The 22,186-nt window shown below is 34.1% G+C and overlaps 3 protein-coding genes and 1 long non-coding RNA gene across 5 annotated transcripts; 2 read left to right on the top strand and 2 right to left on the bottom strand.

Annotated features, from left to right (window-relative positions):
* Positions 1–820: 820 nt before the first annotated feature.
* Positions 821–1,391, top strand: LOC120579330 (uncharacterized). The gene is made up of 2 exons (XR_005645126.1): positions 821–960; positions 1,059–1,391. It is a non-coding gene; the product is annotated as an uncharacterized lncRNA (long non-coding RNA).
* Positions 1,392–3,288: 1,897 nt separating this feature from the next.
* LOC11408531 (F-box/kelch-repeat protein At3g23880) lies at positions 3,289–6,690 on the bottom strand. 2 transcript variants are annotated; one of them, XM_024779593.2, is made up of 3 exons: positions 6,436–6,690; positions 5,404–6,264; positions 3,289–3,659 (listed from the first exon to the last, which is right to left on the bottom strand). In XM_024779593.2, exons 1-2 carry the CDS (start codon positions 6,611–6,613, stop codon positions 5,432–5,434), a joined length of 1,011 nt encoding a protein of 336 aa, XP_024635361.1. In that variant the 5' UTR covers positions 6,614–6,690; the 3' UTR covers positions 3,289–3,659; positions 5,404–5,431. The 2 variants fall into 2 exon arrangements, with proteins under 2 accessions (XP_024635361.1, XP_003598350.1); XM_003598302.4 differs by having other exon boundaries at positions 5,404–6,689.
* Positions 6,691–7,653: 963 nt separating this feature from the next.
* On the top strand, positions 7,654–10,836 carry LOC112419817 (uncharacterized). The gene is made up of 2 exons (XM_024777747.1): positions 7,654–7,913; positions 10,188–10,836. The coding sequence occupies exons 1-2, from the start codon at positions 7,654–7,656 to the stop codon at positions 10,834–10,836; spliced, it is 909 nt and encodes a 302-aa protein (XP_024633515.1).
* Positions 10,837–11,642: 806 nt separating this feature from the next.
* LOC11423003 (F-box/kelch-repeat protein At3g23880) lies at positions 11,643–16,818 on the bottom strand. Its single transcript, XM_003598300.4, has 2 exons — positions 15,506–16,818; positions 11,643–12,053 (listed from the first exon to the last, which is right to left on the bottom strand). Exon 1 carries the CDS (start codon positions 16,692–16,694, stop codon positions 15,534–15,536), a length of 1,161 nt encoding a protein of 386 aa, XP_003598348.1. The 5' UTR covers positions 16,695–16,818; the 3' UTR covers positions 11,643–12,053; positions 15,506–15,533.
* Between the last annotated feature and the right edge of the window lie 5,368 nt (positions 16,819–22,186).

Here is a 22,186-nt window from a genome sequence, read left to right as displayed (position 1 = left end):
ACATTTTTTTCTTCCTTATTTGATCTTTAAGTCCCTTGGCAAAGTAAATTCCTACATAAATGGTTTGTATTAGACATAAAAAAACATAAAGTAGCATTTACCTTTTTTTTTTGGAGCTTTTGATGAGATAACTTGTAAAACAAGTAACTAAAATGCCTAAAATATATATGCTAATTAACTAATTTATGGCACTTATCAACATCCAATGCCGAATTATAACTCACATTTGATATATTAACATATCTCCATTAAGTATAAGACTTTCAGTGTCTGTGATACACCATAAAAAACTACTCCCTCTCCCCCGCATTGTTGAATCGGAATATGATACCATTGTTGGGCCTTCTAGAGAAGTTAACACTCATGTGAATCGATACATTCCAAAAAGAGCAACCACAAAAGGGGTAATGATGCCACATCTTAATCCAAAATTTCAAGGATAAAATATGAGTTTTTCACTTAATTATTGTTCAACCTCCACTTTTTAATTTAATTTTGGACTTTAACTAACACGTATAGAAGAATTTTTTGATAAATATAATAATCAGAAGAATTGTTTGGTGTTATATCCTTTTTTTTAGCTAGTATGGTGAAGAGACAAACATAACACATGAATATTTTTTAATATTTATTATGTTAAGAAGAAGATGTGCTTTATAAAATATAAATTGATAAATAATATATTAATATTTTAATATAAATAGATAAAAGATTTTTTTAATAAATATAAAGAAGAATTTTTTCGTGTCACCTCTTTTTTTAGCATGCAGAAGAGACAAACATAACACATGAATATTTTTTTAATATTTATAATGCTAAAAAGAAGACGAGCGTCATAAATTAAAAAGTGATACACACATATATTACAAAAGAGAGAGGGAAATATGGCTAAAATTGTCAATTTTGTTTATAGTATGATTGTCTTTCTTTTCCTATTTCTGGTTGCAACGAAGGCTGCACGTAAGTCATTTCTAACCATTTAAATTTTTCTTCTCTACTTCGCACATAATATAATATTCCATTTTAGTTACACTTTTTATTCTCTTTCTATATTTCAGGGGGTTATCTATGTGTTACTGATTCTCATTGTCCACCACATATGTGCCCCCCCGGTATGGAACCGAGGTGTGTGCGTCGAATGTGTAAATGCCTTCCGATAGGGTGGAGAAAATACTTTGTGCCATGAATTTTCATTTAGTGTTAGACCCAAGATAATACACAAATACTCTGCTACAATATTCCATAAACTGTCATTTAGTTATTTTCTTGTCACCCAATAAATTGATTTTTATTTTCTTTTTATAATTTCAAGAACTTTTTAGTTAGATATTAGCACTCTAAAATAATGATAATGAAATGAAACAAGACAGCAACGGATATTGTTTACATTATCTTCTTCTCTCCCTATTTTAGATATATTCACATGAATTATAATATTAATAGTTAAAGATTATAAAATAGTTTTGTTACTTTTATATATATATATATATATATATATATATATATATATATATATATATATATATATGTGTGTGTGTGTGTGTGTGTGTGTGTGTGTCATAATACTGTTACATTTGTGATTTTTCTCATACTTGAATTTATATTTCTTTTACATTTTAATTTTTTGAATAGCCTTTTAGACATTGTTCGCTTTTAAGGGATATGAAAATATAGAACATCACTACAAACGTGTAATGATTTAATGTTGACCTGTCTGGGAACAAAGCTTAAGGATGGCGCAGTTGTTGTGCCCATGCTACAACAAACCAATGTAGTGGATGAGGAACTTCGGTTCGGTTGAGGATTGCTCTGCGATGGTTGACCACGGTACCATACAAGATGAATGAACTTGTAAAAAAAATAATAATAATAATGAATGAAGGGTTGAGATGAGCTCAGCTATCATTAAAATGAATGAATTGTTGAGATTAGTTCACAGGAGAAAAAATTCATGCCAGACAATCATTTCCCAAGAACCACAAAAAGTTAAAAATATATAGCTTATTTAGTAGGAGTGCCTAATTAAGAATAAGAACCACACAAAGTTGAAGATATATAGCTTATTTAGTAGGAATGTCTAATAATATAAAGACCAAGAACGTCGGTCTACTCTTTAGTGAGTTTACACGGTTGGTCTCTTGTGCGTTGCACTTGCACCTGCTAAGACATACACACTAATAAGTTGACATTGTTGCTAATGTCAAAAACATATGACACAGTGACACTGACAATAAAACATATTAATGTATAATTATTAGATTATTATATAAACAATGAGTATTTTATTTATAAAAGATCTAAATTAAGAGTTACAATATATAAGTGCATCTAAGTTGCACAATTTTTTTAATAGGAAAAAATAGTTGAAATAAACTAAAGGTCCCGGTGCCCCCAGGGCACTGGTTAAACATACCATAAAAGGGAATTATTACCATAAAAGGAAACTATTTTTGACTTTATTATGAATTAATTACACAATTTCAATGCACTAACTACTATATAATTTCCTTTTTCATATCTTTAACCAATGTCCAGGAGCAGCGGTTAGCATTTCCCATAAACTAAGGATAATCTTTCACCTTAGTTAATCCATCAAATATCAAAAAGTTAAAAGTTATGTAATCAATTTAAATGTCACTCCTCATTAACTATCAATATGTGGACACATCTTTAACACTCATAGATGTGTTTAACGAGTATCCAAGGGAAAGGTGTGTTGAAGCAAAGAAAGAAAAAAAGTTGTTTTGAACAATTGTCTAAACTGTCAGACTTACGAACATTAATACAAGTTTTATAGCATATATCTTCCATTCCATCCTTTCTTATTCTACTTGTACTTATTTTAGCCCTGGCATAAGTGTATACATGCCCCATGGGAACACATTGGTACCACTTGTTTCAACTCAATCACTAATTCAAAGTTAATGCCTAAAACAAATGAACTATTAAAATAGTCCTTAAACTATCACTTGTTCAAAAAAAAAAAGTCCTTAAACTATCACTCTCTCCAATTTCGTCCTCAAACAATATAAATATCATAAATAGCCCCTAAATTATATGAAATCCGTCAATTTAATCCCTAAAATGTATGAAAGTCTGTCAATTTCGAGACTAAATTAACAGATTTTGTATACTTAATATTGACATATTTTGTATTTCTTTCTTCTATTAATATTATTTTCTTCAAAACATGATCAAAATAGATTTTCATTTTCTGCAGAAAAATGATTTTAAATATAAACTTACACACAAACATAACTAAAACATGTAAAATGATTTTCAATAATCTTAAACAAACGGGTACTGAATATGTTTTTGCAAGGAAAATACATCCAAAAGCATTTGCAATTAAAAAATCCCTTAATTATCCATTTAACTATGCTTCACAATCACACAACCTATCCACATTCTATCAAGACAAACAACAGACAATAATAAAGTCAGAGACAAGTTTATCCTATCTATTTAAAACATGTAGGTTTTTCACCTCCTCTAGTTTGACTTCAGAAGAAATAATCAAACAGAACTTAAGAAGTTAAATTACCCTATAACTACTACCCTTTTCACCCCATCTTCAGCAAAGCTCCACACCACAAAAAGAACCCGAGCAATTCTGATTGTGAATAACCCTTCTATTGAAACAAACAAACACAGCCAACCTGAAAGAGACATTTCAACTAATATGTTATAAAGTGTATTTTGAGGCTTAAGGTGCACCTAAAATTAAAATATTGAGACATTATAAGGCAACACACATATTGAAAGGAACTTCGCTACAATCTCAGAGACTCCGACACTATATCAATAATATATTCAGGCCATTTTACCAATTTTATGAATTGTACAATGTGCTGCGTGTGTATAAGAATATAAAACCAAAGAAATAAAAATGAGGCATAGAATTGCATTTCAATCTGACAAGTGGTGCAAGAAACTGATGCTAAAAAAAATGTGTGGTGATTTTAAATTTGCAAGGTCTAGAGAAATGAATTGCTACATGTTTAAGAGCATGATACAGCAACCTATGAGTCAAAAAGTAGCACAATATGAAACAAGTTTAAATTAACCAACAGATGCAAGAGAGTCAAACCATCTAGCAATACTAGAAACTAGCATTTCAAGAAGGTTAATTAACATTGAAAGAAAACCCTCTTAAACAATAAGACAAAAAGGATTCTAAAATCTAAGAAAATGAATCTTCTATTCCTATCTTTGTTGTCTCGTTCCATAATTAAACTCAACCAAACTCATATTGTCCTAGGTAGAGATACAACTCAACGGTACTATGAGTTGTATATACTTTAATTATTAATTTGCAGTAATCAACGCTATCATACCAGAGAAGTGTGTAAAGCAATTAAGCCAACTAAGCTAATAACAAACACGAGAATGATCATGATATCCCAACCTGTCATTGGAAAACTGAAGTTTTCAAGTTATGAGTCTGTTCTCTCTCAATCTCTAGATAAGAGTTGATTTTAAATCGTTCAAAAAGAGGAAAGATAGGACCTAGGTACAATGAACAACTCTATAACTGCACAACTATCATCACCACCAAGGAAAGGCTAATTGGTAAAGAATCCTCATTAGTCATTTGATAAATGTAACCATACATCATAACATAGAAGCACTGCAAGAATTAGATCATGTATTTTACCACTAGATAAGAGTTTAATGATTTCTAACCACAAAAACAAATTAACAACTTTGTTAGATTTTTACCACTACTTTTGAAACATTGTATTTTAAGCAATTGATATCATGAATGGTCACTTTACATTCTAATTATATTTGCATCACAAATTTTGGTCTATGCTTTGTTCATCAAGCCAAAAACAGAACAAAGCTAATTTATGATTTACTGATAGGCAATAACCCAAACTCAACAAAAGAACAATAGAGTGGAATTAAATAGAAGCAGGAACAAAAATGAATGGCATCGTTGAATTTGAATGCCGCGAGCAACAAAGGCAGCTTTACTACAAAAAAAACATCTAATATGTCCCAAATAGCTTTTGCATAATCCAAAATCATGTAACTACCACCATCTACTTCCTTTAATCCCTAACAAACACCTTCCATCTCATTGCTAAAACACTTATTAAAAACTAATATTCAGAGCTACATATGTGTTAAAATTGGATATTCAATATTCTTAGAAAATGACATCACAATAATATTATATAACATATTCAGTTTAGTTCATAATGCATTGTGCAAGATTTGAAGCAAACATTAAAATTTCTGTGCAACACCAAGCAGAAATTATTACATCTAAATCATAACGCAAATCTTAGAAAATCAAATGACAAACCTTTTATTAATGACTCTATTGGTTTTAATAATTCCTACACCAAGAATCAAAGCAGGCATGACATATAAATAACAGAAATTAAAACTAACCATATATATGTTGCAGTTGAATCCATGCTTAAGGTGATATCAAACTCTCAATGTAGAAAATTGCATCTCTATGCTCATAGTTGTTTTGAAACTCAGGAATATTCAAAGTGCCAGTTTTGGAATCATAAACAACAAACTTGATATAGGCTAGTGTCGCACCATGATTATTATCAAGCTGATAACATTTCACCAACAGTTGGTCATCCTCTGAAATATATAAAGCAGCATTGACTAATAAATCCTGATCGACTACTAAACCCTGATCTTGCAAAAACTCTGCATATACTATGGTAGGAATAGTGTACAGTTTAGTCCAAAACTCCTTATTTCCATACTCCTTCATAATCCAAACATCCCAATATTCATCACTACCTGCAAAGACACACAAGCAATCCCTGAGCACACCCAAATTCCACCAATTATTTTCATTCCCAAAGTCAGGTGGGCAAAGCTCTTGACATGACTCCTTCTCTAAATCAAGAGAAATAATGACATCCCATGAAACCCAATTAACAGTGCCACACACAAATATCCCCGGGCCATACTTGGTGTAACAATGGATGTCCTCTATCTTTCTCCAATAATCAGTCCCCAAAGTATTAACCCTAACTTCATTTTCGTCAGAAACAACAATGACCTTATAATTATCAATGAAATGATCATATCCAAAGCTTAGTGATGTCCATTCGTGATTCTCCAAAGGAGGCAATAACTTAAACTTTGTAATGGAAGGGTTCCACAAGAAATAAGAATCATTATTGAGCTGACCACAAAACACGCCATCGCAAGAGCAAATCAGACGCACGCCATGATTTCCATTTGTGAGAGTACTAGGAATGTGTAGTTGTGTTTGTGTAAGAACTGCAGAAGTAGAAAAAGGCAAAGGGATTGGGGAATCATACATAACAAACTCATCATCTCTACGCGTGGAAGGATTATAATTTGTTAGCATGATGTAGCGGCGCTTGGTTGACATACGAAGATGTTTCTTTGCGAATTTAGGATCAGAAATTAAAGAATTGAAGAACTTACAAAGGCATCGAAGCTGTACTAGTAATTTCACCGGAAGCCTGCACAGAATCTCAGGCAAAAGATCGAAAAGAAGAGTTGGAAGTTCCAGCGGTGGGCATGTTAGGGTTCCGGCGACCAATCGCTGCCTCTGAGTGTTGGTTGTTTCGACGTCGTTTCGGTTGTTATTTCCCTGCGACATTTCTTGTGAATCGCGAGGGAACTTGAGTCTATACAGACGCTATCAATTTATCTATCTACTCAAATCAAACCTTCAACTTTTTCAGTGACAAGTATACTTACCAATTTACCCTTACCTTCTTCTACAATTTTTTGTGGGAGATGTTTTTGATGACTTAAGTTTTAGAGACATTACAAATTCATATTCAATCCGTCATTTGTCGTAAAATTTAAAGTCCTAAAAATGCGTGCAAAAAATTGTGAAAAATTCAACCTCTCGGTCACTTCTCCGGACACACACTTGGAAAAAAAATTGCGATTTTGTGCAGTTTGGTAGAAAAATCAATATAAATTGAAACTTATTGGGAATGCTACAAAACTTTACATACACCTTTATAAAAATGCATATAGAGGATCCGGAGGGTTTCGTAGCATTCTGAATAAGCCTCAACTTATTTTGATTTTTCGATCTAAACGCGCAAAATCACAATTGATGTTTTGTCAAGAACTTTCTTATCCCTACATCTCTTTGTGATGAGATTGAAAAGATGATGAACTCATTTTATTGGGGCTCTAAAAAGAACAGTCGTCGTGGAATAAATTGGCTACGTTGGGACAAGCTTACTCGCCACAAAAGTCAAGGAGGTTTAGGCTTCAGGAACCTCGAAGCATTTAATCTTTCTATGCTCGGTAAGCAAAGTTGGAAACTCTTATCCGACTCGTCCTCCCTATTTTCAAGAATCCCAAAGCTAAATATTTTCCCCGAAGGGATTTTTTAGATGCCAATCTAGGCCATAATCCAAGTTACACATGGAGGAGTCTATGGAGTACTCAATCTTTACTTACCTTGGGCCATAGGTGGAAAATTGGAGACGGCTCTCAAATTAATGTGTGGAGTATGCCTTGGATCCGCAATTTGCCAACACTCAAACCATCTACCCCGCCTCTATTGCACCACGCGGATCTTACAGTTAGTTATTTGTTGATTCAGATGGAAATTCTTGGAATATTCCTATAGTGCAATCTCTGTTTAATAGCGTAGATGCAGAAGCAATCGTTTCCATGCCTTTATTCCCTCGTACTGCTACTGATCAGCGCATCTGGAAGGCTACTGCAGACGGATCTTACACTGTCAAATCAGCATATCGTCTTTGTTCAGACCTTATAACTGCCATCAATCCCATCCAACATGATTATCGTTGGAATTCTATATGGAATTTGCAGATCCCACCACGAGTTCGAGCTTTTCTTTGGCGCCTTGCTCAACATTGTCTGCCAACTCGTGCTAATCTTCTTACCTGTGGTATTCCATGTGATGACTCGTGCATATTTTGCGACCAATTCGCAGAAACGCAGACTCATGTTTTCTTCGTCTGTCCGAAAGCATCCAGCTGCTGGGAACTGCTTGGTGTAACACCCCGTTACCCAAAAGTAAATAAATAACAAATAATCATCAGAGTAATTCACCAAAAACGGGTATGCTACATTGCAATATCAAAATTCTTAAATAGCATATGAAACTATTTAATTAAACCACTTGATAAAAATGAAAACATAGCAGCGGAATAGTTTTCAAATCCAACAACAGCCTACGGCATTAAAGGCCTTAGCTTAATTCAACAACAATATTCAAAAGAAAATAAAGGCTCCACTTCAACAAGTTCCAAAATTCGATACATGGAAAAGAAACAACAATAATATCAATAACAGTCCCCATCCCACGTATCAGAGCCCTAGACACGACATTGAGCCACCACCTACTACTTAGGATCACCTGCAAGTTACCCATAGGAAGGGCAACATTTTCAAGCAGAAGGGGTGAGATTCACAACAATAAATATAGATATTAAAATCATCAATTGAATCTAACACCCTAATCAACAACACATTATCTTGTAAACATATATATGTATAAGTCACAACAAACCACAAACATCAACAATACACCATAATCACAATGAATATATATATATATATATATAAATGCATATTCAACACCAACATCATCCATCAGGTAATAACTGAAAATCAACAACCCAGACTCATGCAAATGACATGACCACTGCTAAGACACCATCTTAGACTTCTTAAATGAAATGCAATATGCATGTGGTACCAAACAGGACCGAAGCCCTCACCGCTTTTGAATGGTTAAAGCATTCATCAGGACCGAAGCCCTCACCGCTGTTGAGCAACTAGTACTCCAGGACCGAAGCCCTCACCGCTGTTTTATGCATATGCAATGGACCTACTTGTGTATATCTACATACAACTGACCATGCAATGCAACTCCATGTGACTCCACTTAAAACAACATGTATGATTCAATAATTAACATACATTTACATCATCATCAGTATTCATCAATCCAGCAATCCAATCAACCAAAACAATGCATAGTTAAATATAACTATGCCCAAAACAACAACATCAACCATGACCATTCATACAACAACAATCAACACTCAGGAACTGTGCAGCTCGCCTCGCGAGCACATCTGCTCGCCATGGCGAGTTCACAAAAACACTAGCTCGCCATGGCGAGTTCAAGGCGAACTCAAGGCGAGTGAAAATTAGGTGCTCTCGGGAAAAATGCCATTTTTACACTCAAAACTCAATTCTAAGTTCCCTATTCATCTTTTTAACCTAAAACTTTCACCACTCATCATTAAAATCATCTAGGTACCTTAAACCATCCCCAAAACATCTTATAACAACTTTTCAAAAATCAAGTTTTGTTCTGGGCTACTCGCCATGGCGAGTTGGTCTGCTCGCGAGGCGAGCTATGATGTTGCTCACTCGCCGTGGCGAGCACAGCTACTCGCGAGGCGAGCGATGAACTTCTGTACGGGCAGAAAACTGGTTTTTCCCAAAAATCCCATTTTCCTTCCAATCACTCCCCAAATTAGTTTACAGATGAAAAATAAATGTTTCTATGCAACCAGAACCCAATTCTAACATCAGAACAGCAATATCTACCCCAAAAACCATTAATTCAATTTATACCTAATTCATCAATTTCACACCAAAACCTGTTAAACTCAAAATCAGACTTTAAAATCTACACTATTGAAGTAAACCTCACCCTTACCTTAGTTCAGAATGAAAAATGCACAGCAAAAAGGGGTTCCTCTGGTTCTTCTCTCTTGCTCCTGGTTTTCTCTCCCTTGGCTTGGTTTCACGTAAACTGCTTTCTCACGTACAATACTTTCTAACTTCTATTTCCTAACTTCCCACTTAAAAGTAACTCCCTCCTAATTACACTTAACTCCCCATAATTTCTAATAACTCCTATTATTTCCCAAACTCCAAAATAATCATTATTTCATACTTATTCTAATTATTATTAAATAAATCATATAATAAAATAATGCACCACATAAATCACCCAAAAACACTCACATATATATAAATATATGCATATACTCCACATAAATCACCAAACCTCATATATATATATATATATATATATACTTCACATGATAAAATAATTAAATAAACAACTAGGGCGTTACACTTGGAGTTAATCACATCATCCGAGACCTGTTACTCTCTAGTAATGACTGCACTTCTATGTTTTTTGACTTGATTGACAGGTTACACCCGCAGCAGCAAGTATTAGCTGCTATGACTCTCTGGAGCTTGTGGAAGAGTCGTAATTCCAAACTTTGGGAGGCCACAGATACTACTCCAATTTCTATTGTCACTCGAGCAAAGGATGCCATCAACGAATGGAGTTGTATGCAACGAGAAAAGGCACCAATTCACCACGCAAATTCTGTCCACTCCTGGATCAAACCACCGATAGGTACAATTAAATGCAATGTCGATGCAGCTGCATTTAATAATAATTCTATCATGGGGTATGGTATGTGTTTTCGCGACTATACGGGTACTTTCTTACTTGGGAAATCAGACTTTTATCACTCATCAGCCACTGTTTTGGAGGCAGAATCTCTAGCCTTGCTTGATGCTATTAAAGTGGCTATTTCAAATGAGATGCATGTTGTATTATTTGAAACTGATTCGAAGATCTTAGCTGATGCACTCACCAATAACTCTTCCCCTACCAATGAGTTTGGAGATCTTGTAACCCAATGTAGAAGTCTCTTACTTGATAAACCCGACTTTGCAGTGTCGTATGTTGGCAAGCAAATAGTGTTGCTCATAGTATTGCTCGAGCTTCGCTATCTCATCCTAGCCCCCATATTTTTCATCATGTATTGCCTACTTTGTACCGCTTAATTATGAATGAAATGAATTGATTCTGCTTTTGCTCAAAAAAAAGAACTGCACTTAACTACAGCCAAAAAAACTGAACGGTAGTTCACTACGGTTGGAGGCAAACACGTATTTTCCATATGTTTTTAGGAAAAAACACACGTGAGAAAAACAATTTTCTAACTTCATTGAATCCAATTCTATTTTAGATGTGTTAATATAGATACATTCCTTAGTCGAAATTCAATCATTGATTTTTCACATTATAAAAATCTAGTTCATTCCGCTAGACCCAACTATCGTTGATGCATTTTTGTTTATTGTTTTGGTTTCCTTGGCTTCCCTCCACTTGTAGTAATATTATTGAAGGTTCGTCAGACACAAAATCTGAATACTTATCTCAATCGAGATTCGAACCTTAATTCGCTACGTTTCGAGAGTCTACTTTTTTTTTTTTTTTTTTTTGTGGTGGTCAAGGTTTAAACCCCGTACTTTGCATATATATTATGCATTGTTCATAGCAACTGAACTAAGCTCACGAGGACTGAGAGAGTCTATCAAATAATTGCTTTTAACTTTTATGTGGTAGCAATGAGATATTACTGTAGGCAAGCGCACCACACACGTTTTTATTACATATTTGTAAATAAATAAGACTATGAATTTCATCTATTTGATATTCTTATTATCATAGACCTTCGCTTTGTTTATCTTGCCACTCCATGTGTCCCTTTTTATTGGGTCTCTAATGTTAATTGTCCAGTTCACATTTGTATTGCGTATGTCCTTCAAATACGAGAATTAAGAAAAGAAGATATAGGTAGCTTGCATAAACCAATTAATTCTTACTCATATGATATGATGTAGCCTTCTCCGGACTTAATTTTCAAGGACCATTGTCATCACAATTCAATTTCTTATAGAAACTTCATGTAGAGATGATCAGAATCAAACAGACGACATTGCCATGTAATGAGTACAACACTTTTTCTGGTATAACAAGAATAACACAGTGAAACATACAAGTCAAACAACTAATTTAGACTTTGAACATTATAGTTTTTTCACCTTAACTAGTCTGACTCCACAAGAAAAAGTTAAACTGAATTCAGGAATTCCACAACACACTATTACCCCCTTTCACCGCCATCTTCAGTGAAGCTCCAGACCACAAAACAAACCTAAGGAATTCAGCCAGCCAGCGAGTAACCCTTCTATTGAAAGGAACAAACACAACCAACCTGAAAAAGAGACATTTCAACTATGATGTTATAAGTCTATTTTGAGGCTTCAGGTGCAATTAAAATAAAAATATTGAGACATTATAAGGCAAACACACACATATGGAAATGAACTTCCTTACAATCTCAGACACTATATCAATCATATTCAGGAAATTTCACCAATGCTATGGAATTGTGCACTGTTGCATGCATTTAAGAATTCAATAATATCATTTGCACAACAATGAGATGACCATATATCTTAGCAGCAAAACAACTTTAAAACACTGCAAATAAAAGTCTAAAATATACAAAACTTTCGTTTTCACATTAATCATTCAAGAATAATCAGTTGTCTCCATTAAACACTATCAAAAAGTAAGAGATAAAACATAAAAACCATAAGAGGCTCATTGTCAATTTGAATTTGTGAATATTATCAAGCTTATCCAAATCACAATTTTAAAACGTAAGATCTTAAGTGTCTCCCACAATATATCCTACAAAAGATCACTTGGTAAGAAAACCGTAGCCAAGATCGTGAGACCGCAAAATTGCGCAAGGATTGTAAAAATGAATCAGTTTTTTGTGCCAAAAGTGCGGTCTCTCACTCGACCTCTCTATGTCGCGCTCAATATTGCAGCCATTTTTTCTCTGAATCACTACGTTGTGTCTCTCCCTGTTACAATTCGTTCAGTTTCTGCCCTCTCCCACATCTCTCTATCAACACACCAGAAAGTGAATACATAACAGCTAGGGAATAAATGAAAGGCATAAACCATGTTAACATTTCAACCCAGCCAATCACAAAACTTGACACCACTAAGCAGTAACAACAACAAAATAAAAAAATCAATCATATGCACAATTAAAAGGCTAGTATTATGTCAAAACATAAACCAAAAAGTTTCAAATAATAAGTACCACCAAAATCAACTGACTGGTAATGGTAAACCGTAATTGAAAACTGAATATACTATATGATTATTTCAGCACTTGCATTTCTTCTAATTCTCACCTTTCCTTCATCTTGAAAAATACTCAAACATATGCAACATTCCTTCTAATTCTCAAAACCAGAGAAATGAAAATAAAACATAGAATTGCATTACAATCTCACTATACGTTTCAAAAATTTATATAAGAATTCTTCAGACAAATGTGAAGTGTAAGATAATCCGAAGAGCGGGTGGTGTAAGAACCTGATTCTCACAACAACAAAAACTTGTGCTAATTCTACAACTGCAAGGTTTGGAGAATTGAATTGCTACTTGTTTTAGAGCAATGATATAATGGGAATTGCAGAGGAGATAACTATATATTAGAGAGCACAGGAGTAACCCAATTCGATAGTCAAGGTGTTTCTAAGAGTGATCCAAAAACTAGCATCATATGAAACAAAGTCAAGTTAACCAACAAATGCAAGAGTCAAATCATCTAGCAATACTAGAAACTACCATTGATAGAAGGTTAATTAATATTGAAAGAAAACCTTGTAAAAACAATTATAAAAAAGGACTCTAAAATCTAAGAAAAGTGAATCTATTATTCCTATCTTGTGTGCCTCGTTCCATAATGTGTGTGTGTGTGTGGGCGCACGTGCGTGTTTGTGTGAGTATATATAAAGTAATCAACTCAATTAAGCCAATAACAAACACACAGAATGAATGCCTATGCTAATTCCAAACTATCATGGGAAAACTGAAGTTTTCAAGATATGACTATATTCTCTCCCAATCTCTAGATAGCTAATTGATTTAAGATCTTTCAAACAGAGGAAAGAAAGGACCTGACATCAAGAACAACCCTATAATTACTGCAAGAATATAATCCCTGACACATAACCTTTTTTACAATAATCAAGGTCTGATGAATTATTTTCAGTCATAGTCATATTATTTAAAGAAGTGGTGAGACATACACATGACAAAGCTAACTCTCCAATTTCTTCATGTACTTCACAAACTATTTAAAACTCACATGGTATACAAGAATAAAAACTAGTCATAGATATCTTAGTTATACATGCATCTATCTCTTGGTACATACTTTGCAAACAGGCAAAGAAATCAAGAAATGTAATCATGTAGGTTATAGAAATAAACGGAAAACAAGGTTATACATGCAACCGACAACTAGCTGAAACTACCACACAATCAACTCGTTCCACAACAAATGTAGAATTAAGCAATTTAACATTAAATCAGAAAAAACCAGCACCGGTCTCCTACTCTATTTGACACCGTTCAGTCCACACGAACACTCCAATATACACACTCCTAGAACAAAATTCATACTCTTAGGAAAACGGTACTCAAACAACTTCTAGCTAGAGTCTCAAACCAACAACAACTAAGAACAAACAATTAATGTCATCTGTGCAACATGTTGAGATTCAACCCAATTCAGACTGATTTGAGGTTTGATGCACCATGCTTTTGTTTATGAACTGATATTGTTTAAAATTTGAGAACAAAACTGTGATTTCAAACTGAGACAGTTGATGAAACGATTTAAAATTGATTCTTTGGTTCTGAACTAGTTAGCATAGTTTAATAAATGAATTTTCCGAGTCTGTAACAGTATTGCATGGTTCAAAAACTAGTGAATGAATATGAGAACAGAATTACAAAATTGTTTTCCAACTAAACTCATTTCTCAAATGTTAACATTATGGCACTACCAACCAAATAAGTGCTACAAATATTACAGATGTATATCAAAATGCCTCCATTAATCAATAATAATAGTAAATAGTTGTAGAATTCCTTCAAATTTTTTTTTTGTAGAATTGCAATCTCAAATATATAACTTAAAATTTTAAAAAGATTAGCTTGCCAAAACTCTTTTCTATTGCTTGTGTATCTATAAAATGAAACAAATATTCGTCAACGAAAAACCAAATGATTCAGGCATAATATGTTTCAAATGACTGTGCTAAAACAAATTAACAACTTAGTTAGATTTTTACCACTAATTCTGAAACATTGAATTTTAAGCAATGGATATCATGAATGGTCACTTTACATTCTAATTATATTTGCATCACAAATTTTGGTCTATGCTTTGTTCATCAAGCCAAAAACAGAACAAAGCTAATTTATGATTTACTGATAGGCAATAACCCAAACTCAACAAAAGAACAATAGAGTGGAATTAAATAGAAGCAGGAACAAAAATGAATGGCATCGTTGAATTTGAATGCCGCGAGCAGCAAAGGCAGCTTTACTACAAAACATCTAATATGTTCCAAATAGCTTTTGCATAAGCAAAAATCATGTAACTACCACCATCGACTTCCTTAAATCCCTAACAAACACCTTCCATCTCATTGCTAAAACACTATTTAAAAACATAATAAAAGTCATTTTCAACCATTTAGATTCCATTAACCATTAGATTAACAATGATCCAACAAGTCAAGAAAAATCAGAGCATGCGTAAAATAAATAACACACACAAAAACTAACCATATATATGCCGCAGTTGAATCCCAGCTTAAGGTGATATCAAACTCTCAATGTAGACATTTGAGTATTCCGGTTCATAGTTGTTTTGAAACTCTGGAATATTCAAAGTATCAGTCTTGGAATCATAAACAACCAACTTCCTAATGCGACTTTGAAAATGAAAAAACCCCACCAGCAGTTGGTCATCCTCAGAAATATATGAAACAGTATAGGGTTCGAGATCTTCATAGGCGTCTAAACCCCGATCTTGCATGTTAGGAACACTATACAATTTAGTCCAAGACTCTCGATTTCCATACTCCTTCATAATCCAAACATTCAAAATCCTATCAATAGTTGCAAAAACACACAAGCAATCCCTCAGCACACTTAAGATCAACGAATCATTCTCATTCTCAAAATCAGGTAGGAAAAGTTGTTGATATGACTCCTTCTCTAAATCAAGAGAAAGAATACATGAATCATCACATGCTAACCAATTAACAGTGCCACTAACGAATACTCCGTTTCCATAAATGGGGTCAGAATATGGGATGTCCTTGATTCTTGTCCAATAATCAGTCCCCAAAGTATAAACACTAACTTCATTTTCGGAAGAAACACCAATGACCTTATAATCATCAATGAAATGATCATACCCAAAGCTTATTTGAAAAACATGTCCGCGTGAATTTTCCAAAGGAGGCAATAACTTAAACTTTCTAATGGAAGGGTTCCACAGAAAAAAAGAAACGCCATTAAGCACCACGCAACAAAAGATGCCATCACAATAGCACCTTACCAACATAAATTTATGTCCATTTGTGAGATTAGTAGGAGGGTAAAGTTGGGTCTGTGTAATAACGGTAGAAGTAGAAAAAAGCGAGGGTATTGGGGAATCATGATGAACCAACTCACCCAAGTTGTTTTTTGAGGTTACCATGAGGTGGTGGCGCTTTGTTGACAATTGAAGATGCTTTTTTGCGAATTTAGGATCAGAAATTAAAGAATTGAAAAACTTACAAAGGCATCGAAGCTGTACCAGTAATTTCACCGGAAGCCTACACAGAATCTCAGGCAGGACATCAAAAGGAAGAGTTGGAAGCTCCGGTGGTGGGCATGTTAGGGTTCCGGTGGATCGATTCTTCTGAGTGGTGGTTGTTTCCACCGTGAGTGGATGAGAAGAAACGGCGTCACTACTCTGCGCCATTGCTCCGGCGAAATAGAACAGGAACAGACGCTACGTGAATTTAATTTTCCAATGATTTACACTCTCTTCACTCTTCAGCCTATTCTCTCAGTATATTGGTATGATCGTATCCAATGGTTCCCAACAAAATTTATATTGGTTTTCAATTAATATTTTTCTTCCAATCTTACACTTTCGACACTGTCAATTAAGTCATATTTTACTTTACTATAAAACTTTAAGACATATAAGTTTTTAGATTTTACAAAATAATCACCTTTCAAGTTTAATCCTTTAAAAAAATTATTCACTTTTAATCATTATTGTATTTTATAAAAATATCAAAATTTTTTAAGAAATAAAAATATCATTTTTTTGTTAAATATTTTTAAAATAAAAATTATTCTTACAAACTGCAAAATTATGGATGACTAAATTTACCAATAAAAAATAATAGGGATTAAATGTAAAAGTTCGTGATTTAACTCTAAAACTTTTTATCATAAACATTACAATTGAATATTGTAAAAAAGAAAACTATAATTGGATAAACATTACAATTGGATATGTAAAACATAAATAATACAATTGGATAATAGACTCAAATACATGAATATATTAGTTTTTTTTATACCAAACATGAGTATATTTTTCTTATGAATTTGACGATTTTAACCACCCTATTCTTTTTTTTTTATAGCAATTTGGCCATCCACATTTACCCCTTTATGGTTTGGAGGTCTTCCATAGTGTCTTTTTCTTTCCGATTAGGTATGGCAACAAAACTCATACTCATGGGTATCCGCCCAAACCAACTCCGATTTGACTGGGTTTGGATATGGGTTTGAGTTTTCCCCGATTTCAAAATACGGGTACAGAACGGGTAATGGGGATATATGTGTTGAGGCAAAATCCCTAATTAATTTTAAAGATAATAAACTTTAATGATTAAGGATTAAATGGACTTTGATTAATTCCTTGGTATTTAACTTGTGCTCTTGAGTGTTTTCACTAAGACAGGAACAAGGTTTGAATCATACCAAGATGCATAAAATCAAAGGACATTGAATCCATGAACTAATTCTGAAGTTCAGAAAGTTAGTTCAGAATGTTGATCAGAGAGTTGATCAGAACGTTCTGATGAGAGTTCAGAAGGTCGTTCAGAAGCAATCCAGTTCAGAAGGTTGTTCAGAAGCAACCCAGATTCATCAAGAACGTGAAGAACATGCAAGACATGAATAAAAGGTCCAGAAAAGTACATCTGCATGGATCTATCAACAAATAAAGGCATGAACAAGGAACTATGTCAAAAGGATCTTTAATGTTCATCCAAGACTATGAACATTAAAGTACTAGGAATATTCCAAAGAGAATATTGTCCTAGATGATGCATTCACTGCACTTCAGTTGTATCTTACTATTAGGTTTGATTACATTAAAAGTTAAGTCTTACAAATCAACCTAAAGTAAGAACAAATGGAACATTCTGAGATCAGAATGTTCACTTCTGCACATGCTTCTAGCCATGAACAGTGTAGTTGGTGGAAAGATGGAAAAACTAGCAAAAGGAGATCTTGCATCAGAGATAACATGTACTCTGAACAAAATCAAGCAAATCTCCTTGAAGCATGGGCCTGAAGATGCAGATCCACTATCCTCTCTCTCCTGCACCAAATCCAAGACAGATTTGAATCAACTTTATCCTACTTTTTCAAGCAACTTTTGATGCATATGGAGAAGTAACTTTTGAAGGATAAAACTTGAACAAATCTCATGTCACGTATTGGATGGACCAAGAAACTCATCAGACATTCATCCTTGATGAACCCAGATGAAGAACATCATGAATATCAAACATTCTGATGGTCAGAATGTTCAGCTCAGCACATGCTTACTTTATGAACAGTACAGTAGGTGAAAAGCAAAAAGCAAAAGCAAAGCAAATCTGTCTTGTTCAACAAGAGATAGACACGTATGGGAGTTGGTACAGTACAAGGACCACACAATCCCTCAAAGCATGGGCATGAAGATGCAGAATCCCACTAGATCTTTCCTGCACCGGTCCCAAGGCAAAATCTGGGAAAGGAACATTCTGATGTATGTGAAAAGCTCATACATTGGTCATTGTCCAGAAATTCATATGAAAAGTATATGGCACGCCCAGAACTTCATGTGTTCATTCATATATGATGAACCCAGATGAAGATCATCATGAACACAACAACATTCTGATGTTCATCAGAGATCAGAATGTTTGCCCAAAATTTCAAGTTAAAGCTTGTGGGACCCAGGACACATGACATAACACCATTGGACACCCTACAACGGCTATATGAGCCCAAAGACTCTATAAATAGAGATCAAGGTCTTAGCAAAACTTACACCATTGCAAAGCATACAAGAAAACAACAAAGATTGTTTGAAGCTCTTGCAAATTGAAATTGATCAATCTCTAAGCTCTTGTTTCCTTAGTGCACATCAATACTCTTTGTTATCTCTTTTAAAGATAACTTCTTCTTCATCCTCTGTTTGATTCTCAAACATTCAAACTCCACACAAATTGCAAAGCATACAAGAAAAACAACTTGAGGTTGTTTTGAAGCTTTAGCATCTGAATTGATCATCACTGAAGATTCTTTAATATCTTCTTGTAGTGTAAATCAATTATTTATGTTATCTCTTTAAAGATAACACTTCCTTCCTTTCTTCTCTTGTCTGATTTCAATCATTCAAGCTTCAAACATCTTGTAAAGTCTCATCTAGCTTTAGGGGTACTAAAGTGTTAGTTTGAGCTAAAGGTGCAAAAGTCTAAGAGGGTAACTTAGCAAGAAGAAAAGAAAGTCTCATCTAGCTTTAGGGGTACTAAAGTGTTAGTTTGAGCAGAAGGAGCAAAAGTCTAAGTGGGTAACTTAGCAAGAAGAAAAACAAATCTCATCTAGCTTTAGGGGTACTAAAGTGTTAGTTTGAGCTGAGTTTGTAAAAGTCTAAGTGGTTAACTTAGCAACAAGGTGCAAGCCTGCTGAGGCTTAGAGAATACAGTTGTTGTAATTGTTCAGGTGAACAAGGATTGTAAGGTGCAAGATTTGAGAGGTTATCTCAAGCATCATAGTGGAAACTCTCACAAGATTGTGAGGAGTGGACTAACCCACATTGGATGAACCACTATAAATTCTCCGTGTGTTGATTCTCTCTTCCCTATACTCTTTACTTACTGCATACACAACACACACAAACACATTTACTTTATTAAACTATTTTTGCAATCAGACATCAGAACGTTCTGAAGTCTGTTTTAACTTAACCATTCCAAGTTTCAACTTGAGAATCAATTTTAAGTTACAGGTTTAATTTTTAAAGGGTCACAATTCAAACCCCCCTTCCTTGTGACTATTTTATCTACTTCAATATGTACCCACCCCGAACCCATACCCAAACCCTACCTAAATGTAGAAAGGTCATATTTTTGTTTTTGTTAAGGAGGTTGATAATGATATGCCATGTTATTTGGTTTGATAATTGTCATGATATAAGAACTTTCACGGATAGTTAAAGGAGCAACCGAATTATTCGATAACAAAATTTTAAAATGAGCGCAAATTGTTAGATAATGCATTACAACATTACCATTGAAGCTTAAAAAAAAAACTCTTTTTTTATTAAAAAAATTGATTCAGTGCGGGGACGGGGATGTGGTGGGAATACCCGAACCCATTGGGGATGGGGATGAAATTCAATTTCTCATCCCCGTTGGATATGGGTAAGGTAACAGGTAAGTATATGGAAGTAGGGGAAGGTGAAACCCGTCCCCACCCCGCTCCATTGCCATGCCTATTCTCGATTTCCACTGATGAGTCCAATTTCAACAACATTGTGAATATTAACATTTTTTAAATTAAATAGCATCAAGAACACTTGCTAGCATGACTCGTAATAAAAAATAGGGTGGAGAATAAAAAACACCCATGATAAACAAAATTATTTGAAATAATCAAATGTGACATGTTATAGTTTCTAAGTTTAACTCTTAGCATCAAATTCAAACAATATATGCCTCCTTAAGAACCTCAATTATGGCCGATGCCCTTTTCTAAGTCATGAGAGTTTCACCACTTTTGCATTTTAAGCTAGAATTAGGACTCAATAGTAACCACCTGTAACTAGCTTGGTAGATGTGTTAGTAAATGATGTTCATCTTGAACCCTTCAAATTTATATCTGAGACAACAAAAAGGAATCTTTTTTGTTATCCATGCAAATTACGATAGCAATAAGAGAGTGAGTATTGTAAAAGTGTTAAAAGAGTGAGTGTTACTGCTACTACTTTTATATAAGACTAAAATATGGTTTTGGTCCCTGCAAATATGCTTCGTTTTGGTTTTAATCCTTGTAATTTTTTTTTATTGTTTTTGATCCCTGCAAATATGCTTCATTTTAGTTTTGGTCCATAGCCCCACTTTTGTGATGATTTGCACACGTGGCACATGATGACTGAACCCATTTATTAGAAAAATAGTCCCTGCAAAATATTTTACTTTTCAAAGGGGACTATTTTCAAAAATAAAATATTTTGCAAGGACCAAAAACAAAAAAATAAAATTACATGAACTAAAACCAAAATGAGTCATATTTGCAGGGACAAAAACCATATTTTAGTTTTTATATAATCTAGCATCATAGTCAACTTTAAGTAATTGAATTTGAAGTATGGATATTATAGAATGCTTATTGAGAGATACCAAGTTCCAGTTCTTGCATGGTAAGTCTGGTATCCTGGCCAACTTGGACTACCATAATCATACAACACAATCAAATAGCATCAATTCCTTTTGTTGAAATGACAAGATTATTCATTGAGAAGCAAGACAGACAGTGGCACAAAAATTACCAATAATCTAAATAAAAGACAATGTTCACAATTTGCAATAGAACAGAAACAATTCATCTCCCCCCAGTTGAGTTACATGACATTCACTCCACTATAACATCATCATTCATAATCACAACTAAATGACTAATAATAAATAAATTTAATTATGGGCCCTTTCAAGCAGTGCTCTCGTTGGCAATATTCAATCGTTTGTGAGCCTCGCAGACGCCAAACCATGGCATAATCCTGTCACCATGTTGCAGTACTCGACTCTTAATTACCGTAGTTTTTTTTATGCCCAAGCATAGCTGCCACAATCTTTCCTTACATATCGTTTCTGTCAAAACCTTTATGGTGATTGTTAGCTCTAGCCTTTTGTCTTTCTTATTCATACGATATAGCCTTGTCCTCCGGACTTAATTTTCACGGACTATATCATAATTCAACTTCTAGAAACTTCATGTAGCCATTTTGCCGGCATTAATAAATATAGTTAAGACTTGAAATGACATAGATAAAATGTCATGAGGATTCAAAATGAAACATGCAGAGATAATCAGAATCAAACACACAACATTGTCATGGGGGTAGCCTAACATAAACATGTGGAACAGGAGAGTACTACTCTTTTTCTGGCACAACAAGAA

This window comes from Medicago truncatula, chromosome 3 (assembly GCF_003473485.1).
Source record: "Medicago truncatula cultivar Jemalong A17 chromosome 3, MtrunA17r5.0-ANR, whole genome shotgun sequence".
Lineage (NCBI taxonomy): Eukaryota > Viridiplantae > Streptophyta > Magnoliopsida > Fabales > Fabaceae > Medicago > Medicago truncatula.
The sequence above is the reverse complement of the archived record's forward strand: the minus strand, read 5'-3'. Positions and strand labels throughout refer to the sequence as shown.

Coding starts and splice junctions, on each gene's coding strand:
- LOC112419817 (XM_024777747.1), top strand. CDS start 7,654: ATGCCTTTATTCCCTCGTACTGCTACTGATCAGCGCATCTGGAAGGCT. Junction 7,914..10,187: donor GGTATTCCATGTGATGACTC/GTGCATATTTTG, acceptor CTTGATTGACAG/GTTACACCCGCAGCAGCAAG.
- LOC11408531 (XM_003598302.4), bottom strand. CDS start 6,613: ATGTCGCAGGGAAATAACAACCGAAACGACGTCGAAACAACCAACACT.
- LOC11423003 (XM_003598300.4), bottom strand. CDS start 16,694: ATGGCGCAGAGTAGTGACGCCGTTTCTTCTCATCCACTCACGGTGGAA.